Source organism: Leptopilina heterotoma, unplaced genomic scaffold (genome assembly GCF_015476425.1).
Source record: "Leptopilina heterotoma isolate Lh14 unplaced genomic scaffold, ASM1547642v1 Lhet_242, whole genome shotgun sequence".
In the NCBI taxonomy this organism is placed as follows: domain Eukaryota; kingdom Metazoa; phylum Arthropoda; class Insecta; order Hymenoptera; family Figitidae; genus Leptopilina; species Leptopilina heterotoma.
In genome coordinates this window covers 1,582,112-1,599,029 of record NW_025110957.1, presented here as the reverse complement: position 1 = coordinate 1,599,029, position 16,918 = coordinate 1,582,112, and the positions used below count along the sequence as shown (strand labels likewise).

Sequence of the window (16,918 nt, the reverse complement as noted above, 5' to 3'; positions counted from 1 at the left end):
TAAAAAAATTGTATTTCTCTTCTTATTTTGTAATATATTCAAAAAAATACTGGTATTAATTTGATATAAGAATAAATAATGTGAAATGCTGATATTCACACTGTCTATTGTTTTATTATTTTCAATTTGTATATTACTATATTCACATATAAACACAAGTTGTCAAATCATCACGACAATTTGTAATATTATTATATTACAAATATACTGTGCGCTTTATTGGAAAATTGAGAAATGGAAGAGTTAAATGGTGAAAGAAAAGGGACTTCAAAATATTTCGCTGATGGGTTCTTTTATCATAAAATGAAAAGCAAGGAAGAATCAGACAAAAATAAAAAGGAGAAAATCATTTATCGATGTGCAACACGGGCAAGTACTTCCTGTACTGCTACAGCAGAAGAAGATGAAAGTACTAAGGAAGTAAAATTTTTCGGATGTCATATTGATAAACCAGTAGCTCATGGAGCAACTTTGTGTCGATTGAAAGAAAAAATGTTACTCATGGCTGAAAACACGTCTTTACCTTTGCGATCTATTTACGATCAAGTTCTCGAAGAGTGAGCAAAATTAATTATTAATTAAAGTTGAAATATGCAATAACAAATTTTAAATTTCGATTATTTTATTTTACTTATTATGAAATAATTTTATTTATAAAACTTTTTTTAATTTAATTTAATTAAAAATTTTAATTGAATTTAAATATTAATTAGTAATTTTCTTTACGCAGCCAATTAGAAGAAATAAAGAAATTGGTTAATTTTGAATCAGTCAAAACTATGATGAGCAGGAAAAGAAATATAAATGCGGGACAAATTCCGGAAACAATGGAAGGCTTTGCAGAGAGTTTAGAAAATAATATTTTTTTAAAAGGTTATTACCAAGAAACTATAACTGTGGGTGAATCGTGTGCAACGATATTTATGTCTAATCTAATGAGTACATTTTTGCGAGAAAACACATTTTCCACTGGATACATTGAAGACTCGATTCGTGTAAGATTTAAATTACTTAAATATTTAAAAAAACAAAGTAAATTATTAAATAAAATTTTAAAAAAATTAATATAAAATTTGAAATACAAATTATAATTAATTAAATCTTGCAGCTTCCTTCCATGAAACATGATTTTTCGCATCTTTACACTGTGAGTGTGAAAAAAAATGAGAGCAAAATAGATCCGGTGAATAAATTAAAAATTTAATATTTAATTCTTTGCCCTACTGATGCAGTTATTTAATTTTAATTTTATGTAAATTTAATTTCGAAGATTTATACGCCAATATGGATTTTGATGTCTGATAGGAGTTTACAATAATATGATGCGGTTTGGTGTAAAATTAGAGAATTAATACCATCGTTGAAAGTTGAGCAAATCAAATGCGGTTTTAAAGAAAACTCTGTAAATGCTATTCATCAAAATTTGAAAGAATCAATTCTTCAAGGAACTTGGCATCATTATATAATAGTAATAATTAATTGTTTAAAAAGTACTGCATTTTTCAGATTAATGCAAATTTGCAGGAAACTTACAACCCTTTTAATTACAAACTTGGATTAAAAATTTGAATTTGAATATCTTTGTTCAATGTTCAGATCGCATTATATTATTTATATTATTATTTAGTATTTTTTCTTTTTTTAATTTTTACTCATATAATAGGAATTATTGGCTGAGTGGAAATCACTGAAAATTCCAGATAATTGCATAAGTGTTTTGTGGATGGCATTAGGACTACCACTACTCCCATTATCACATTTTGAAGATGGAATTCATATTATTCAAACTGAGGCTGATAAAATAGCACTTCAAGAACCACTGGTGAATTCATATATGACATACTTAAGAACGAATTGGACACAATTGGCAGAATCAGTCAACTCTTTCCATTGCAACCAGAAAATGGATCCATTCGAAGCAACATTTTTTACTTATTTACTTTCATCAATAAGTCAAGTGTCAGACCCTGATATTTTAAAATTAATCAGTGAGTTGGTTTCATTATCTATTGAAACTTATAAATTTATTTCTTTGTGTTCTGAAGGTTAATGTTAAGTAACACTTTCAATTTAAAAAAACAGCTACGTAATCGACTTTTCACTTAACAGAATTTTCATTTGCTTAAACTTTATTTAGTTAAATTCTAATCTACCTAACATAATTCACGAATTAACTAATAATATATTTTTAAGTTTGAAAACTTAAAAAAATTTTATTTTTTACGTAAATTGACTTTATTGTTTCTCAGAAATAATTGTAAAATTAATGAAACGCGAAGATAAAAAATTAACTAAAGTGAAAGATGGAAAAAAATTAAAGCAAAGTAAAATGTTAAAATGGACCCTAGATTCGCATATAATCGAATGTCAAGAGAAACTGATAGTAAAACACTTGACATTAAAGAATTTTTTACTGAATGTCATAAATTGTAATCGGCGTCTGGCTTACCAAAATCTATTGTTTCAAATGAGTAAGCAACAATAACCGTCGTAAAGTTATAAATCAAATCAAAATTTTATTTTTATAATTATTTTTAAAATGTTTTAGGAATTGATAATGAAGAGAACAAGTTGTTATCTGATTCTTCATTGTTGAAAAAGAATGAAAATACACCAGGTTTTTACTCATTATATATAAATAATTTATAGAATTATTTTTAATTAGTACTAAATAATAAATATATTTATTGATAAACATATAAAAAATATAGAATCTGTGTCAGAAAATCTACGTGCTCTTTTACCTGGCGAAATCACAGAACCTTCAAATTCATGCTCAGAACAAAGAGATGGAAATTTAACATATCCACTACTAGGTAACGTACTAAATATAATTTTGCTGTGTAGTGTGTACAAACAAGTGTATTCTTACTAATTGTAATAAGTGAAATACTTATTACTTGTTAGGGGAGACTGGGGCGAAAAGTTAAATTGTGAAAACAGTTAAAATTCATTATCTTTCGAACGGAAATAGTTAGAGCATTTCAATTTTAATTATAGAAGAGTGTTATCACCCTAAATAAATGTGCGGAGTTATGTGACATTCTGCTAATTTTTGTGGTGTCCATATTTAAATTCTTTTTCACCCTACTTTTGAAAATTTTTTCCTAAAAGAAAATTTTAACTTTTAAGTATATTTTTTGCATTTATTCTCACCGCGATTTTTTTACTTCATTATTAGGGTCCCCTGAAGAGATACCTAAAGGTATTTGCTAAATATCTTTAGTCAGATTTTTTATATTTGTTGTTAAAGCAAGAAACGCACCCTGGGGCGAAATGATAAATCATTCACGTTCAATAAACTACTTGTTTACGTATAGTTTAACTTATCTACTACTTAACACCTATCAGAAAATAGTTTCAGTAGGCTAGAAATAGAATTTAGTTAAAGTTTATTTTATTTAGATAAAGTTAAAAGAAACAAAATTTTCAAAGAAGGACAAAACATGTATTTTATGCGAAAATATCAGAAACTTTTTTATTGAAAGTTGTAGGGGAAAAGTTGACCTACAATATTGATGTATAAATATTTGCATCTAAGCGGATTATATTGTCTAAAAATCATTTATGCAAAATTTAACTTTTCGCCCCAGTATCCCCTAATCAGTAAATTTAATCTATTAAATAAGTAGAATTTCACTGATTGTCTAAATCACTAACACTGTTATTACAATTTATAGATTTTGATGAGCTCATTGAAATAGGTGAGAAATACTATTAAGTAATTATTAAATTATTACATATAATTTTTTATGTTTATCTAATTAAAAAATACAATTATTTTATTAAAGGGCTTAATCAAGAATTGGAGAATGATTTATCTTCAAATATTGAAGAAGAGCAATTTCCTCCAGGTATTAAATAAAATTGCAATTATACAAATTAGATACAAGTAAAAGAAAAACAATAGAAATAATAAAACATGAAAAGTAACAATGTGAACGAATAACTTTAAAGTTGTACATTTGTACCCTTTTTGTGACGATTTTACACTAAAATAATTTATCTTTATAAAATATAATTCTTATGCACTTGTTATATAGATGCAGATAAAGGAGTCAGTATTGCAGTTGAGGAAGATCCTACCAAAAATGGTTTATTACAAAGTTCGAAATCAAAACCATCACCTACACTACCAACATTAAAAGAAAACAAGTTAGCAAACAAAACAAAAACACCCATTAAAACATCTACTAATGTTCAAAAGGCACCACAACGAATTTTGAGACCAAAAAGAGGACGACCAATTGATAAACCCAAAGCAAAAGACCCAGCAAAAGACAAATCTCAGCCGCCTATAAAAAAAGGACGCAGAGCGATTAATAATTAGTGTTGTGATTAATGATTAGTGTTAATGAGTTGATACAATAAATTAAATATTTTGCATTTAGAAAAAACCTTGTCTACATTATTAATTCTAAATCAAAATTATAAAAATAACACATTTAAACTAATAGTCATCAGTACCATAAACAAATAAAAGAATTAAAATTTCTAAAAATTACATTGTTGAAGAGTCGGTCTTTGTCCAGTCGGTCCATGAAGATTCAAAATATTGAAAAATTATATTGTTGTAGAGTCGATCTTTGTAGAGTCGGTCCATAAAGATTCAAAATTTTTAAAAATTATATTGTTTTATAGTCGGTCTTTGTACAGTCGGTCCACGAAGATTCGGAATTTTGAAAAATTATATTGTTGTATAGTCGGTCTTTGTACAGTCGGTACAGTCGAAATTTTGAAAAATTATATTGTTGTAGAGTCGGTCTTTGTAGAGTCGGTCCATGAAGATTCGAAATTTTTAAAAATTATATTGTTGTATAGTCGGTCTTTGTACAGTCGGTCCATGAAGATTCGAAATTTTGAAAAATTATATTGTTGTAGAGTCGGTCTTTGTACAGTCGGTCCATGAAGATTCGAAATTTTGATAAATTATATTGTTGTAGAGTCGGTCTTTGTACAGTCGGTCCATGAAGATTCGAAATTTTGAAAAACTATATTGTTGTAGAGTCGGTCTTTGTACAGTCGGTCCATGAAGATTCGAAATTTTGAAAAACTATATTGTTGTAGAGTCGGTCTTTGTACAGTCGGTCCATGATGATTCGAAATTTTGAAAAATTATATTGTTGTAGAGTCGGTCTTTGTACAGTCGGTCCACGAAGATTCGAAATTTTGAAAAACTATATTGTTGTAGAGTCGGTCTTTGTACAGTCGGTCCATGATGATTCGAAATTTTGAAAAATTATATTGTTGTAGAGTCGGTCTTTGTACAGTCGCTCCATGAAGATTCAAAATTTTGAAAAACTATATTGTTGTAGAGTCGGTCTTTGTACAGTCGGTCCATGAAGATTCGAAATTTTGATAAATTATATTGTTGTAGAGTCGGTCTTTGTACAGTCGGTCCATGAAAATTCGAAATTTTGAAAAATTATATTGTTGTAGAGTCGGTCTTTGTACAGTCGGTCCACGAAGATTCGAAATTTTGAAAAATTATATTGTTGTAGAGTCGGTCTTTGTACAGTCGGTCCATAAAGATTCAAAAGATTGAAAATTTCTAAAGATTATATTGTTGTACAGTCGGTCTTTGTACAGTTGGTCCATGAAAATTTAAAATATTAAAAAATTATATAGGTGTAGAGTCGGTCTTTGTACAATCGGTCCATGAAGTGTCGGTCAGTTGAATATTTAATTTCTTTAGAGTTGAATACCTTGTAATCAGTTACTTTTTGTATAATCGGTCTATAGGTAATAATTATTATTAGCGAATTTTACTTTGTACAATAGGAAATGTACAGTCAGTCTTTGTTTAATTGGAAAAGGTGGAATTGAAGCCCTGCCAATCTTATAACGGTTACAAAAAGCAAGCAAGAAAATAAAGAGTAATGGAAGGGATAAAAAAATTAAAATTAAAGTAAGTGAGATCTGTATATTTAAGGAAAAAAATTTTAATAGCTGTAAAAGGAGCAAAAGTGTCAAATGAGAATTGACTATACGTTAGAAATATTTGATAATAATTGCATTAGAATATTTTATCAGAGTATTATTTTATATTATGAGACTAATTAAATTATTATAATAAAACCAAGTATCTTTTTTCTTGTGATACTAGTTTACTACTGAATTCGTCCATTTATTATAATGCATAAAATTTTTTCAATTCAAGTTCTTGCGATATTTATATTTATTTATATTTTTATTTTTAAAAACTATTATTATTCCTTTTATTTTTTTACATTTACTACATTTTAATTAAGTAACTATTACAAAAATACAAAAAGCAATAAATAAATTATCCGCGATATTTACCGCGCGATAATACACTCACGCGAATCACATGTAAGCACTGTTGTAAAAAAGGTTGGGTGTTTTTATTGTGCGTACAAGTATTTTTTCTCTTATAATAAGAATAAAAAAAATTACAATTTTTAATAAATAATTGTACCATGTGTATATATGTGTTTGTGATTAAAATAAAGTGACATTTATATATTTGTTTGTTGTGTATTTATTATAAGAATAAATAGGCTTCCGTTTCCGGTACCGTTTTCGTGTACACGCGTTCATGAAGGGTTAAGAGTTTTTGTTAAGTTTGTTTAAAATTAAAAAGGGGTGGTTAGTGTAGTGTGCTGTGCGAGAGCGGGAATTTGTGGTAGTGTAAGAAAAAGGTATGTTTGCGTAGAGTAGTGTGAGTGTGCGTGATAAAAAAGATAAAAAAGAGAAGTCGGTATTGTGAGGTTAGGTAGTGTAAAGTGAGAGACAAGAGAGAGAAATAGGACTGTGAATTGCGTGTAGATAAGTTAGGTGTCTAGAATGTCTGGGGTTGAATCTGACTTGAGTAGTAGCAGTAGTGAATATGGAAGTGAGCGAAGTGAGTCGAGTGAGAGTGAGGCGCCAAAATTTGAAAGGGGAATAGGTAAGAATGGAAAAAGAATGACGTGCGAGGATTGTATGGATTTGTTAGAGTTATTTGAAAAGTGGAGTGGATCATTGGACAAACGATTTGAGGTTATAGGAAAAAAGATTAAACGTGTGAATAAAAAAGCGGATGAAAGGGACAGAGAGATTGAGAAAATTAGTGAGAGTTTGGAAAGCATGCAGAGAGTGTGGGAAAAGTGGTAGATAGAGTGGATAAAAGAAAAGGAAGATTTGTGGAGGAAATTGTATGAATTAGAAGAACGTTTAAGGGAAAATGAAGGGAAGGTGAAGGGGGGTGAGAATGTGTGTATGCAGGTGAAAATGGAGGAATTATCGAGACGAGTGGATGGTATGGAAAGAGAGAAAAGAAAAAATAACGTTGTGATTAGGGGTATGAATGTAAGGGCAACGGAGGGTAAAGGAGAGGTGGAAAAAGTGTTTGCGTGGGTGGGGGTTAGTGTAAGTGTAAAAATGGTAAAAGCGATAGGAATGGGCGAGAATGGTGTACCGAAATTGTGGTTGGTGGAGTTAGGTAATGAGGAGGAGAAAAAGGAAGTGATGAGAATGAAAATGAAGTTGAAAGGAAGTGTGATAAGAATTGATGAGGACCGAACGTGGAGAGAAAGAAGAATTATATGGCTGTTGAGAGATAAAGCATGGCATGAAAGAAAGAATGGAAGAGTAGTACGAATGGGTAAAGAATGTATTTGGATAGATGAGATAAAACATTTTGTGAGGGAAGATACTGGGAAAGTGGTTAAGGTTAGGGCAAATGAGAGTAAATGATAGTAGAAAATGTGAAGAAGAGAAGTGAGAGAGAAACTGAGAAGGTTGGAAGGACAGCAATGGAATAGAGAAAATGTGGGTAGAATGAGGAGTGTGTATGAGTGAATAGAAGTAGTTTGGATGGTAAAATGTTAAGGTTAAGAAAAAGCGAAAAAGGGGTGGGCGAAAAGGGAGTATAGCCAGGAAAGGCAATTGGAACTGGAAACGGAAGCCCTGGCACTGGCGATTGTTGATAGGTTAGGGTATTTTTTTTGTATAAGTATAGTTGAATAAGGAAGCGTATAGGTTAAGTGTTTTTTTTGTAATTAGATGTAAGATGATTAATTGATTATGTATTTAGTTTGTAAGAAAATTGTATTTGGATCCTCGAACCTTGCTTTTTGCAGGGAGAGTAAATAAAAATTATAATTTTATAAGAATAAATCGTATTTCAATACCTACCTTAAATAATATTTATTTTAGTTGCAATATTATATTTAATATATTAAATTAATAATAATTAATAATGTTTCATTATATATATATATACCCCCACAGCACCGAAACTTTCCTAAAAATTTATTAAATATTTACTTGCAATGTTCGGAATATGTAATTGCAATGTTTATTGAAAGTTGTGTAAAGAACAATTTTCACTAAACATTTCAGTTAAATATGCCGAATATTACAAGTAAATATTCAATAAATTTTTAGGAAAGTTTCGGTGCTGTGGGGGTATATATATATATATTTAAAAAAAATTGTATTCATATATGACCGTAAATACGAGCATAAATACGGCTGTATTTGCTGTTTCAATTACACTACCCTTCTAAGGCCCGTATATAGGGTCGTATTCACAGTCATATTTACTCTCGTATTTACAGTCGTTCTTTTTCAGTAGGGTATACATATGTGTAAGTGCATGGATGTGGATGTGTAGGGGAGAGTCTCCAGTTGTGAGACGGGTTTCATTTTTGACCCGTAAATTGTAAACGGGTAAACGAAATAGTAAATAAAATACACCGATCAAAAGGTAGCAGAAATACGCAACTTTTATTAAAAAAAAAGTATAATGTTTCGATGAACTCAAAAAATTTTACGATACATTTTCCGAGCACATCGCTTTAAAAAAAAAAAATGTCTCCAGTTGTGAAACACTCATTAAAAATTTCTAAAATTTAATAAGTTTGACATAAAACGTTATGTTTAGTAGAAATAATTAAATATATTAATAATATATATTATTATATACTAAATAATAATATTTATTCGCCAAAATATGACTATCAAATAAACACAATTAAATAGCTTCAACAAGAGCATTAAAATTGATTTCTTCTGAATCAATTGACTTTTTTCGACTTGACATGCCCAAAAATACTAGAAAAAAAATCAAATCAACATTTAAATAGGATGCCTGCAAAGTCGTATTTTTTATGCTGCCCAGATGGGTGTCGACACCGTCTCACAACTGGTGATATGCTGTGTCTTACACCCAGAAATTGGCGCCATTTTGAAAAAGGAAAATTAAATTATTTTCAACCGTAGATTGGAACAATGCAATATTGCATCACAAAATATAAGGAAAACACTAAAAGAAAATGCATTACATTTACCTTTTATAATTAATTAACTTGGAAAAAAAGTACTTTGCTTTTTTTAAAAAGGCTTTTTAGTCGATTATCACACACAGTGTTGGTATTTAACAAAAACAGTTTATATATCAGCTTCGGCGTACACGAAAAAGTTGGCTCATATAAAAAGAAATGTTTTTATATAAACCAATCGGCTTTTTAATATTGCATGTTAAAAAAAATTGACTGTCTCACAACTGGACCCAGATAACAATCATGCGTCGCACTTTGTCGCACTTCGGGTGCAGGACATGCGAGTCACGCGGTGCGTGCATAATGAGACGCATTTAGCAGTCACTCGTTCTGATTTTGTTGCACTTAAGGCACATGACGTGCGAGTGACACCGTGCTTACTTAATGAGACAAATTTTGCTGTCGCTCGTGCTAATTTTGTAGCATGCGTGAGGGCATAAACGTAATACTTTGAAATGAGGGGTTGATAGTAAAAGTGGTAATTAGGAGCAAAAGTGGGATAAGTGACTTGGGCGCAAATACGGGCTAAAATGATTTTGTAATTTATGGATAAATTAATTATAATTAATGATCAAAAAATATTTAAAATAGTAAAGAAAAACTTTAATATTTTGCAAGTCATTCGTGTAAAAAACTTATTGATAAATATTTTAATTGTTTTAAACCATTTTTGCTACCAAGTGGGATAAGTATCCCACTTTTTCTCCCAATGTTTTTTTAAACCACTTTATATCAGCCCCTCAAATAATCAACTGGAGACTCTCCCCTACATGTTTTTTTACAAAAGAACATGTACCGATTTCCTAGAGATATAGAATATACCCTTTGCTGGAATAAAAATTAGAGGTTAGACGGAAGTGAAATTGAGGTTAGATGTTCATTTTTTTATAAATAAAAAATAAAAGATTAATCTAGAAGTATAGAGTTTTAGATGGTCGGGCCAGAAACATATAAATATTTAGAAAAAGAGTTAAAATCCAGGTATTAATTAAGAGTTATATAGATAATATTTTTTTTCAGCAACAAGCAAAGAGAATAAAGAGAGGCAACTGCCAAGAATTATAAAAAATGAAGTGTTCCAGACATCAAACCTGACCGCCATACAGAATAAATATCTCCAGTTGTGCAAACTACAGAAAAGCAATCTAGAGAAATTCAATGGTGTCATAAAAACATTGGAAAAGGTCATGGAAACAGCTGGTGGTATGTTGATAAGCATGCAAAAGATCTCTGAGAATAATTTAGAGGCGGAACGTCTACGACTTCGGAGTTTAGAGGTATCTAATACTGTTTAGAGTTCAAAAAAATTTATAATTGAGTTTAGAGCTGAATTAAATAAAAATAAAAAACAAAAATTAGATTCTGATTCGAAAAATTCTAGAGTTTTAGAAAAGCAAAATGAAATTAGAGAAAATATTGCTGAAATAAAAAAAAAACTGGTAGAAAATGATCTTATTGTTTCTAAAATAAATATAAAAAGAGCATATAAGCTGACACAGAAATCAAGCTTTGATCTTTGGTTAGATTATTTTAAATCCGATTTACGTACTAATGATTTGTTAGATGTAATTGACACGAACCATAGAGGTCCTGAAAATATTGCATTGTTAAATAATTCAAAGAAAAATAGTGTTGTTAGAGATATAATAATTAACCATTTAGACAAGTATTATCATAAAAGATTTTTAAATGAAACGGATCTTAGAGAAATAGAGTGAGGTAAACGTGATTCATACTTCTGTAAGATCACGATTATATCAGATTAAAATGAGAAAAGATGAAAAAGTAGATGATTTATGTGAACGCTTTGACTCAATTATTACGCAGAAAAAACTATACTCAAAATGAGTATCATATGATACACATTTTGAAGAGCAACAAAAATGATACCCCTTCGACTCATTCTGAGGTTCTGGGGAAAAGACTCAAAATGAGTAAAATCGGGATCATTTTGAGTTTAGGAAAAAATTACAATAACATTGAAATAACTGGGAATAATTCATAAAAATATAAATTAAAATAATTGTTTATAATGAATAAACACTTTGCACTTGTCAAAACATTAATACTTGAAGTCGATTTATCGCATTTATGAGAAATGAAAAACGAATTTTTAGGTTAGACATTTGTGAATTGACTGACAGGGATGGCAACCATGTAAACACGAAACATGCGAAACACAAAAAAAATAACGGCGCAACGCGCAGCAGACATTTTCTACAGTTGTTGCCAACATAACACACACACAAAACTAGAACCTGACATTTTTTTCATTTTGAGTCACTTGAAGTTGTCGATTACTCATTTCGAGACCGACTTTCAAATGTGTTGCAACAAAAGTGAGTCGAGTTTTTTTCTGTGTAGGGAATACGAAGCCTGTGAAAATGCTGTTGATCTCGCAGAACAAGAGAAAAGATCGTCCTTTTATCAAGCAGTATCTTATATAGTACCTGAACTGCGAAATGCTGATTTTATACAAAGACAGACATTGTCAAAAGAAATGAGCTTAGAGGAAATATAATAATTTATTTTACAGTTAAAAGCAGAGAAAAAATCAGAGAAAAGAGAAGAAATAAGAGCGCAGAGAACAAATCTGAGCCAACGTCAGGGTCGAGAGTCAAAATTCCATCGGTGCAATGGCATCGGGCATTGGACAAAGGATTGTCACCTTCAGCAAAGTGGGCAGTGGTTTTGCTGCTTTTGCCAAGCGGTAAAATGTTTACGACCTGAAGGACACATATGCCCCGGTGTCTAGATTATCAGTCGTAAGATCGCTACTGGCAATAATTAATAAATACGAGCTACTTGCATGTCAACTAGATGTAAAGACAGCCTTTTTAAACGGCTTGTTAGAGAAAGAAATTTATATGGAGATTCCAGACGGGTTAGAGGTAGATTTAAAGACTAGAGAAACGAAAGTGTGTAAATTAGAGAGAGCACTGTATGGATTTAAAAATAAGTCCAAAGAAATGGAATAAAAAATTCACAGAAGAAATGACGAAGCTTGGATTAGAGAATGATCTGCATGAGCCTTGTCTTTTCACATGGAGGAAACGATTTAGAGATAATTAAACGATGTCTCGGCAAAGCTTTCGAATTGAAAGATCTTGGTGAACCAAGAAATCTTCTGGGAATCACAATAGAGAGAAACAAAGAAGATAAAAGTATGCTGATTCATCAGTCACATTATATAGAGAGTGTTTTAGAGAAGTTTAACATAAAAGACTGCAAACCGCAAAATACACCAATGGTCACCAGACAAGTAAATAATAGAAACAAAATGATAAAATTAGAGGAACTTGAAAAGGAAAATGCAATTAAGAGTGTGTCATATAGAGAGGCTATTGGAAGTCTGATGTACTTGTCAAACGCGACACGGACAGACATTACTTTTGCAGTAAATTATCTGGCTAGAAAACAGTTAGAACCAACTGAGGAAGACTCGTCAGATGTTAAAAGAGTCTTCAGATACTTAAGAGGCACGACAAATATCGGCTTAAAATTTAAAGCTGAAACTGAAGAATTAGATGGCTTGACACATGCAAGTTTTAGAGATTGTCATGGCTCGACTACAACTGGAGGTAATGTAATAAAATTATTTGGAGACGTAGTTGCTTGGCGAAGCCATAAGCAGACGTACGTTACACTTTCTACCTGACAGGCAGAGTATCTTGCCATGAGCGACGCATGTCAAGAACTGATCTCGCTGGACAAATCGATCAGATTCGTTATTGGTGAAACTTTGTTTCCAGTGACAGTCTAGTGCGATAACAAATCAGCTGGAGATTGTACTAAGAAAGATGGAAGTCACAAACTGAAAATTTTTGATGACAATTTAGAGAAAATTAATAAGAGTCTCAAGATAAGAGAAGAAACTGGGAATAGAGAACATATGGCAGATACCCACGGAGATTTCATTAAACAATGTGTTGATGAAAGAAAAGTCAGTGTTAGATGGATAACACTAAAAAGAATATCGCTGACATCATGACAAAACCTTTACCTTTAGATGCACACCGATATCTAAGAGATAAAATGTTAAATTAGAGAACCAAATTTAGGAGCTTAAACTAAAAAGTTATAAATACCTAAGTATAAAATAATACTGACTATTTCTAAAATTTTGTAATTATTCGTATTTTAATATGTTAACAGATAAACGGGGAAATTAGATTTACCAGCCTAACGGGAAGTTGCCAATGGTAACGATTGGTTTAATAATGGGCCATGCTTGGTGCCCAATGGTTTTTTCTTGGCAAAACAATTGGCAACCATCATTGGACCACCATTGGTTTTAACTTGGGATGATCACATTGATCACGCTACTGCCAATAATCGGTAGCCAAGCATCGGGCCAATATTAGTTGCCAAGGAATTGTCAGAAAAACAAAATCGATTTTCAAAAGCTTGATTTTTTATTAGCAGCCAACAAAAACCAAGGTTTTGAAAATTGATTTTTTTAATTACTAGCTCCTCCGACGACCGCAAGCGGCCGTCTACGGTGCTAGTTTTTATATGTCCATTGTCCAAGTCCATTATTATTTTCATTAATAATAATATTAATATTAATTATAATACAGACATTATAATATTCAATTTTTTTTAGTTAATAATTTGCTTATTTATATTTGAAATGTTGACGTTTTTTTACAATGCAAAATAAGATTTATTATAAGTACTTTCTCTTAACAAAAATAAAATTTATATATTCGCGCTCTTTTTAAATAACATACGACTGCAGCGCCACCTGCACATGTCCAAACAATTTTGAAAACACCATTCTATTAATATTTTACATTCTCATTGCCCATTCTTTACTTCGATACTTTTTGATATATTCGACCTTTTCACTCCATGTTGTTGAAAATAAAACCCGAGATTTCGCCGAAACTTATTCTGTAAACCGGGTGATTTTAAAAAAAGAACAAGGCTTCCACCAGGCTCTAACTTTTATAGACGGTAAAAATTATTGTAAACTTTTTAATTTCACGTCACTATTTTCTAATTTAAATAAAGTGTTTAATATACTATATATGCAACACAGCACTGTAATACGCACTTTACGCCACCTGTTTTGCAGGTTGTAAGTTACTTATTATAGCCCGGTGCAAATAATGCTGGAGGGGAGTACACTTATTTCGTGTTAGTTACATTATAGACCCTAGCTACATTATAGACCCAATAACCGGGTTATAATGTTACTATTTCTGTACAAAAGTTGGATATAATGTAACTAGATGCTGTCAGACGCACAGTTCCCAGGGACTCTCACCAAATGCATGTGCATTCGCGCTTGGTGAGGGTCCCCGGCAACCAACTCTACTGTCAACTAACCTAACCTAAGATTCGCGATCGCTCGTGTGAAAAATTCTGTTTTTGTTCTTTAATGATATTATTTTTATTAATACGTCGAAGCACACGACTAGGTTTCAGGGGGCTTCGCCCCCCGACGCGTCCGGTGGCTTGGGGTATTATTAAATGCGGTTCTTTTAAATGTCAAAAATTATTATTATTCTTTTAAGTTGGTTGTTTTGTGGACGGGGGGCTTCGCCCCCCCAACCCCCTGACCAAGGCTCCGCCCCTGGATCCCGTCGGGGGGAGACCCCCCGAACCCCCCCCCCCCCGCGACTAGACAGGGGCGTACGTTTGAATGTATATCGGTACACTAGTAGTATGTCACATATTATCTCGTTTTTGTCTTCAGGTGTTTGTAAATAAAAAAATGTTTTTGATCTAAGCTTTTTTTATTACAGTCTGTGTTGCATAAACAGTCGTATGAACCTCGGATCGTATTCATCTTCATGACACTCACGTGATCACAGAACTTACGATCCTTGGTGCATAATGTACTATTACAATTCTATTTAATAATAGTTTCACCTCACGGTGAGCTTGGACTGACTTCAACCCAAAAGGTTCTCCACCTCCCATTTTTTTTCTGATATTTTTTCGGTGATGCCTGACGATTATTTTAAGACATAAAAGAAAAAAATCGCCCGAGGGAATCTCAAATAAACTCAATTATTCGATTTTTTTGCTAGGTTATTGAATGAATTTCGTCCACGATAGCACTTACAAAGTTCAATTTCATACGGAATCTTTCTATTTGCGCCAAAAAAGAGTTCTATAGTAGAAAACACTAGTAACTACTTTAAAATCCTGAAAAAATGTAAAAAATATTGGAAAATTAGGGGTTATCATTAATTTTTCACAAATTTCTCAACTAGGAGGAATTTTACAGAAAAACGGGTTATAGACAAATAAAAGTACATTAAATCTTGAATGAAACAAAAAAAAGAGAATCCATTTATCTTCTATAGTTTCGAAAATATCTGCATTTGAACTTTATTTTTAGCAAAGAAAACCATTTATGACTGCTTTCAGTTAAGGTATTTCACTAATAGTTTGATTCTATGAATTGTAAGTAAAAGTTAAAATAACATAGTCTTAAACTGTGTCAATTCTTAACAATTTGATAGTGACATAATTTCTTTATTTCTTAAATGCAGAGTTATCTTGTGTTTAATCTAAGAATGCTAATTTTTTAACAATTAAAGTTTAGGTTTATTTAGAAAAAAAACATAAGTACATCAATTCAGACCTCAAAATCAGTCACGCAATTATCATATATTCTGCTTCTTTTTAAAATGAATGCAGACTGTTGTACTCACTAATAGCTCGTTGCAATCTCTTCGAATACTCAGAATGACTCCGAGAGACTTTGTATTTGATCCAAATGTTCTTAAAATCAGAGTGTACGGACTCCATTGATTGTTCACTGTAAAATCCAAGAGCACTCTGAGTTTCTTTACAAAAATCAAGAACATGGAAGAAGATTGCATGAACTTTCGGAGTAATAGGTTTGCCTAGTTCCATATAATCTTTCCTAAAAGCTGCAATTGCTTCTTCAAATGATGGATGAAGTTCATTCCCAAAACAAGCGTCGACAACTTTTTTGAATGTTTCAAGAGCTTGAATATATTTGAGACAGCCTAAATTTCTGCTTCTAGAGCGAAGTACATCAAGTTTATTCAACAAAATTCTGCATGATTTGCCATTGAATGAAGGACTTCCGTGAGTAACATCTCGCTGGACATTGCAATCCTTCACCCACCGCAGAGCATCTTCTTCGCAATCAGTCAACAAGTGAGAGAAAATAGTATTGACTGCACCTAGCATCAGATGCAATTCTGGAGGTGGGAGCATCTGAAGAAAAGTTTTATCTTCTTTAGGTATTAGAAGAGGAGGGTGAATACAATTTTTGTATTCTTTTGCCTTCGATTTTATCCCACCTGCTTCTTGCCAATTGAGATAGTTTTCAAGTGTATTGCCCACTGTTCTATAAGAGGAACGCTCTCCAAGTTCAGATTTTTTTGCATAGCACCAAGTACATGGGAAGACGCTGCTGTGTGACATGATGCCAACCATGATGTTAGCTAACTTCAAGTCTGTTGCAATGGTCCCGTCAAACTGATTGATTCTTAATGCTGTCCACAATTGAATTACATTTTCATAGTTTTCCTGGCAGCATTGCGCTAATGCTAATATAAACAGCTTATGAACACCTGAATCTTTAAAGCGTTTTGCGAGAATTCCTTGATCGTATTTCTGGCGCGAACTGTTAAGCTCGT

At 31.6% G+C, this 16,918-nt stretch overlaps 2 protein-coding genes across 5 annotated transcripts in view; one reads left to right on the top strand and one right to left on the bottom strand.

Annotated features, from left to right (window-relative positions):
* LOC122503056 (fructose-1,6-bisphosphatase 1) overlaps positions 1-16,918 on the bottom strand; it is a 234,278-nt gene that overhangs the window by 185,459 nt on the left and 31,901 nt on the right. The gene's annotated exons all lie outside the window — the stretch shown is intronic.
* On the top strand, positions 62-2,269 carry LOC122503054. 4 transcript variants are annotated; one of them, XR_006301704.1, is made up of 5 exons: positions 62-557; positions 731-995; positions 1,109-1,183; positions 1,271-1,988; positions 2,250-2,269. XR_006301704.1 is itself a non-coding variant. In XM_043613461.1 (4 exons), exons 1-4 carry the CDS (start codon positions 235-237, stop codon positions 1,316-1,318), a joined length of 711 nt encoding a protein of 236 aa, XP_043469396.1. In that variant the 5' UTR covers positions 62-234; the 3' UTR covers positions 1,319-2,029. The 4 variants fall into 4 exon arrangements, 1 of the variants encoding a protein (XP_043469396.1); XR_006301705.1 differs by lacking the exon at positions 2,250-2,269 and having other exon boundaries at positions 1,271-1,468; positions 1,701-2,029; XR_006301703.1 differs by lacking the exon at positions 2,250-2,269 and having other exon boundaries at positions 1,271-1,468; positions 1,664-2,029.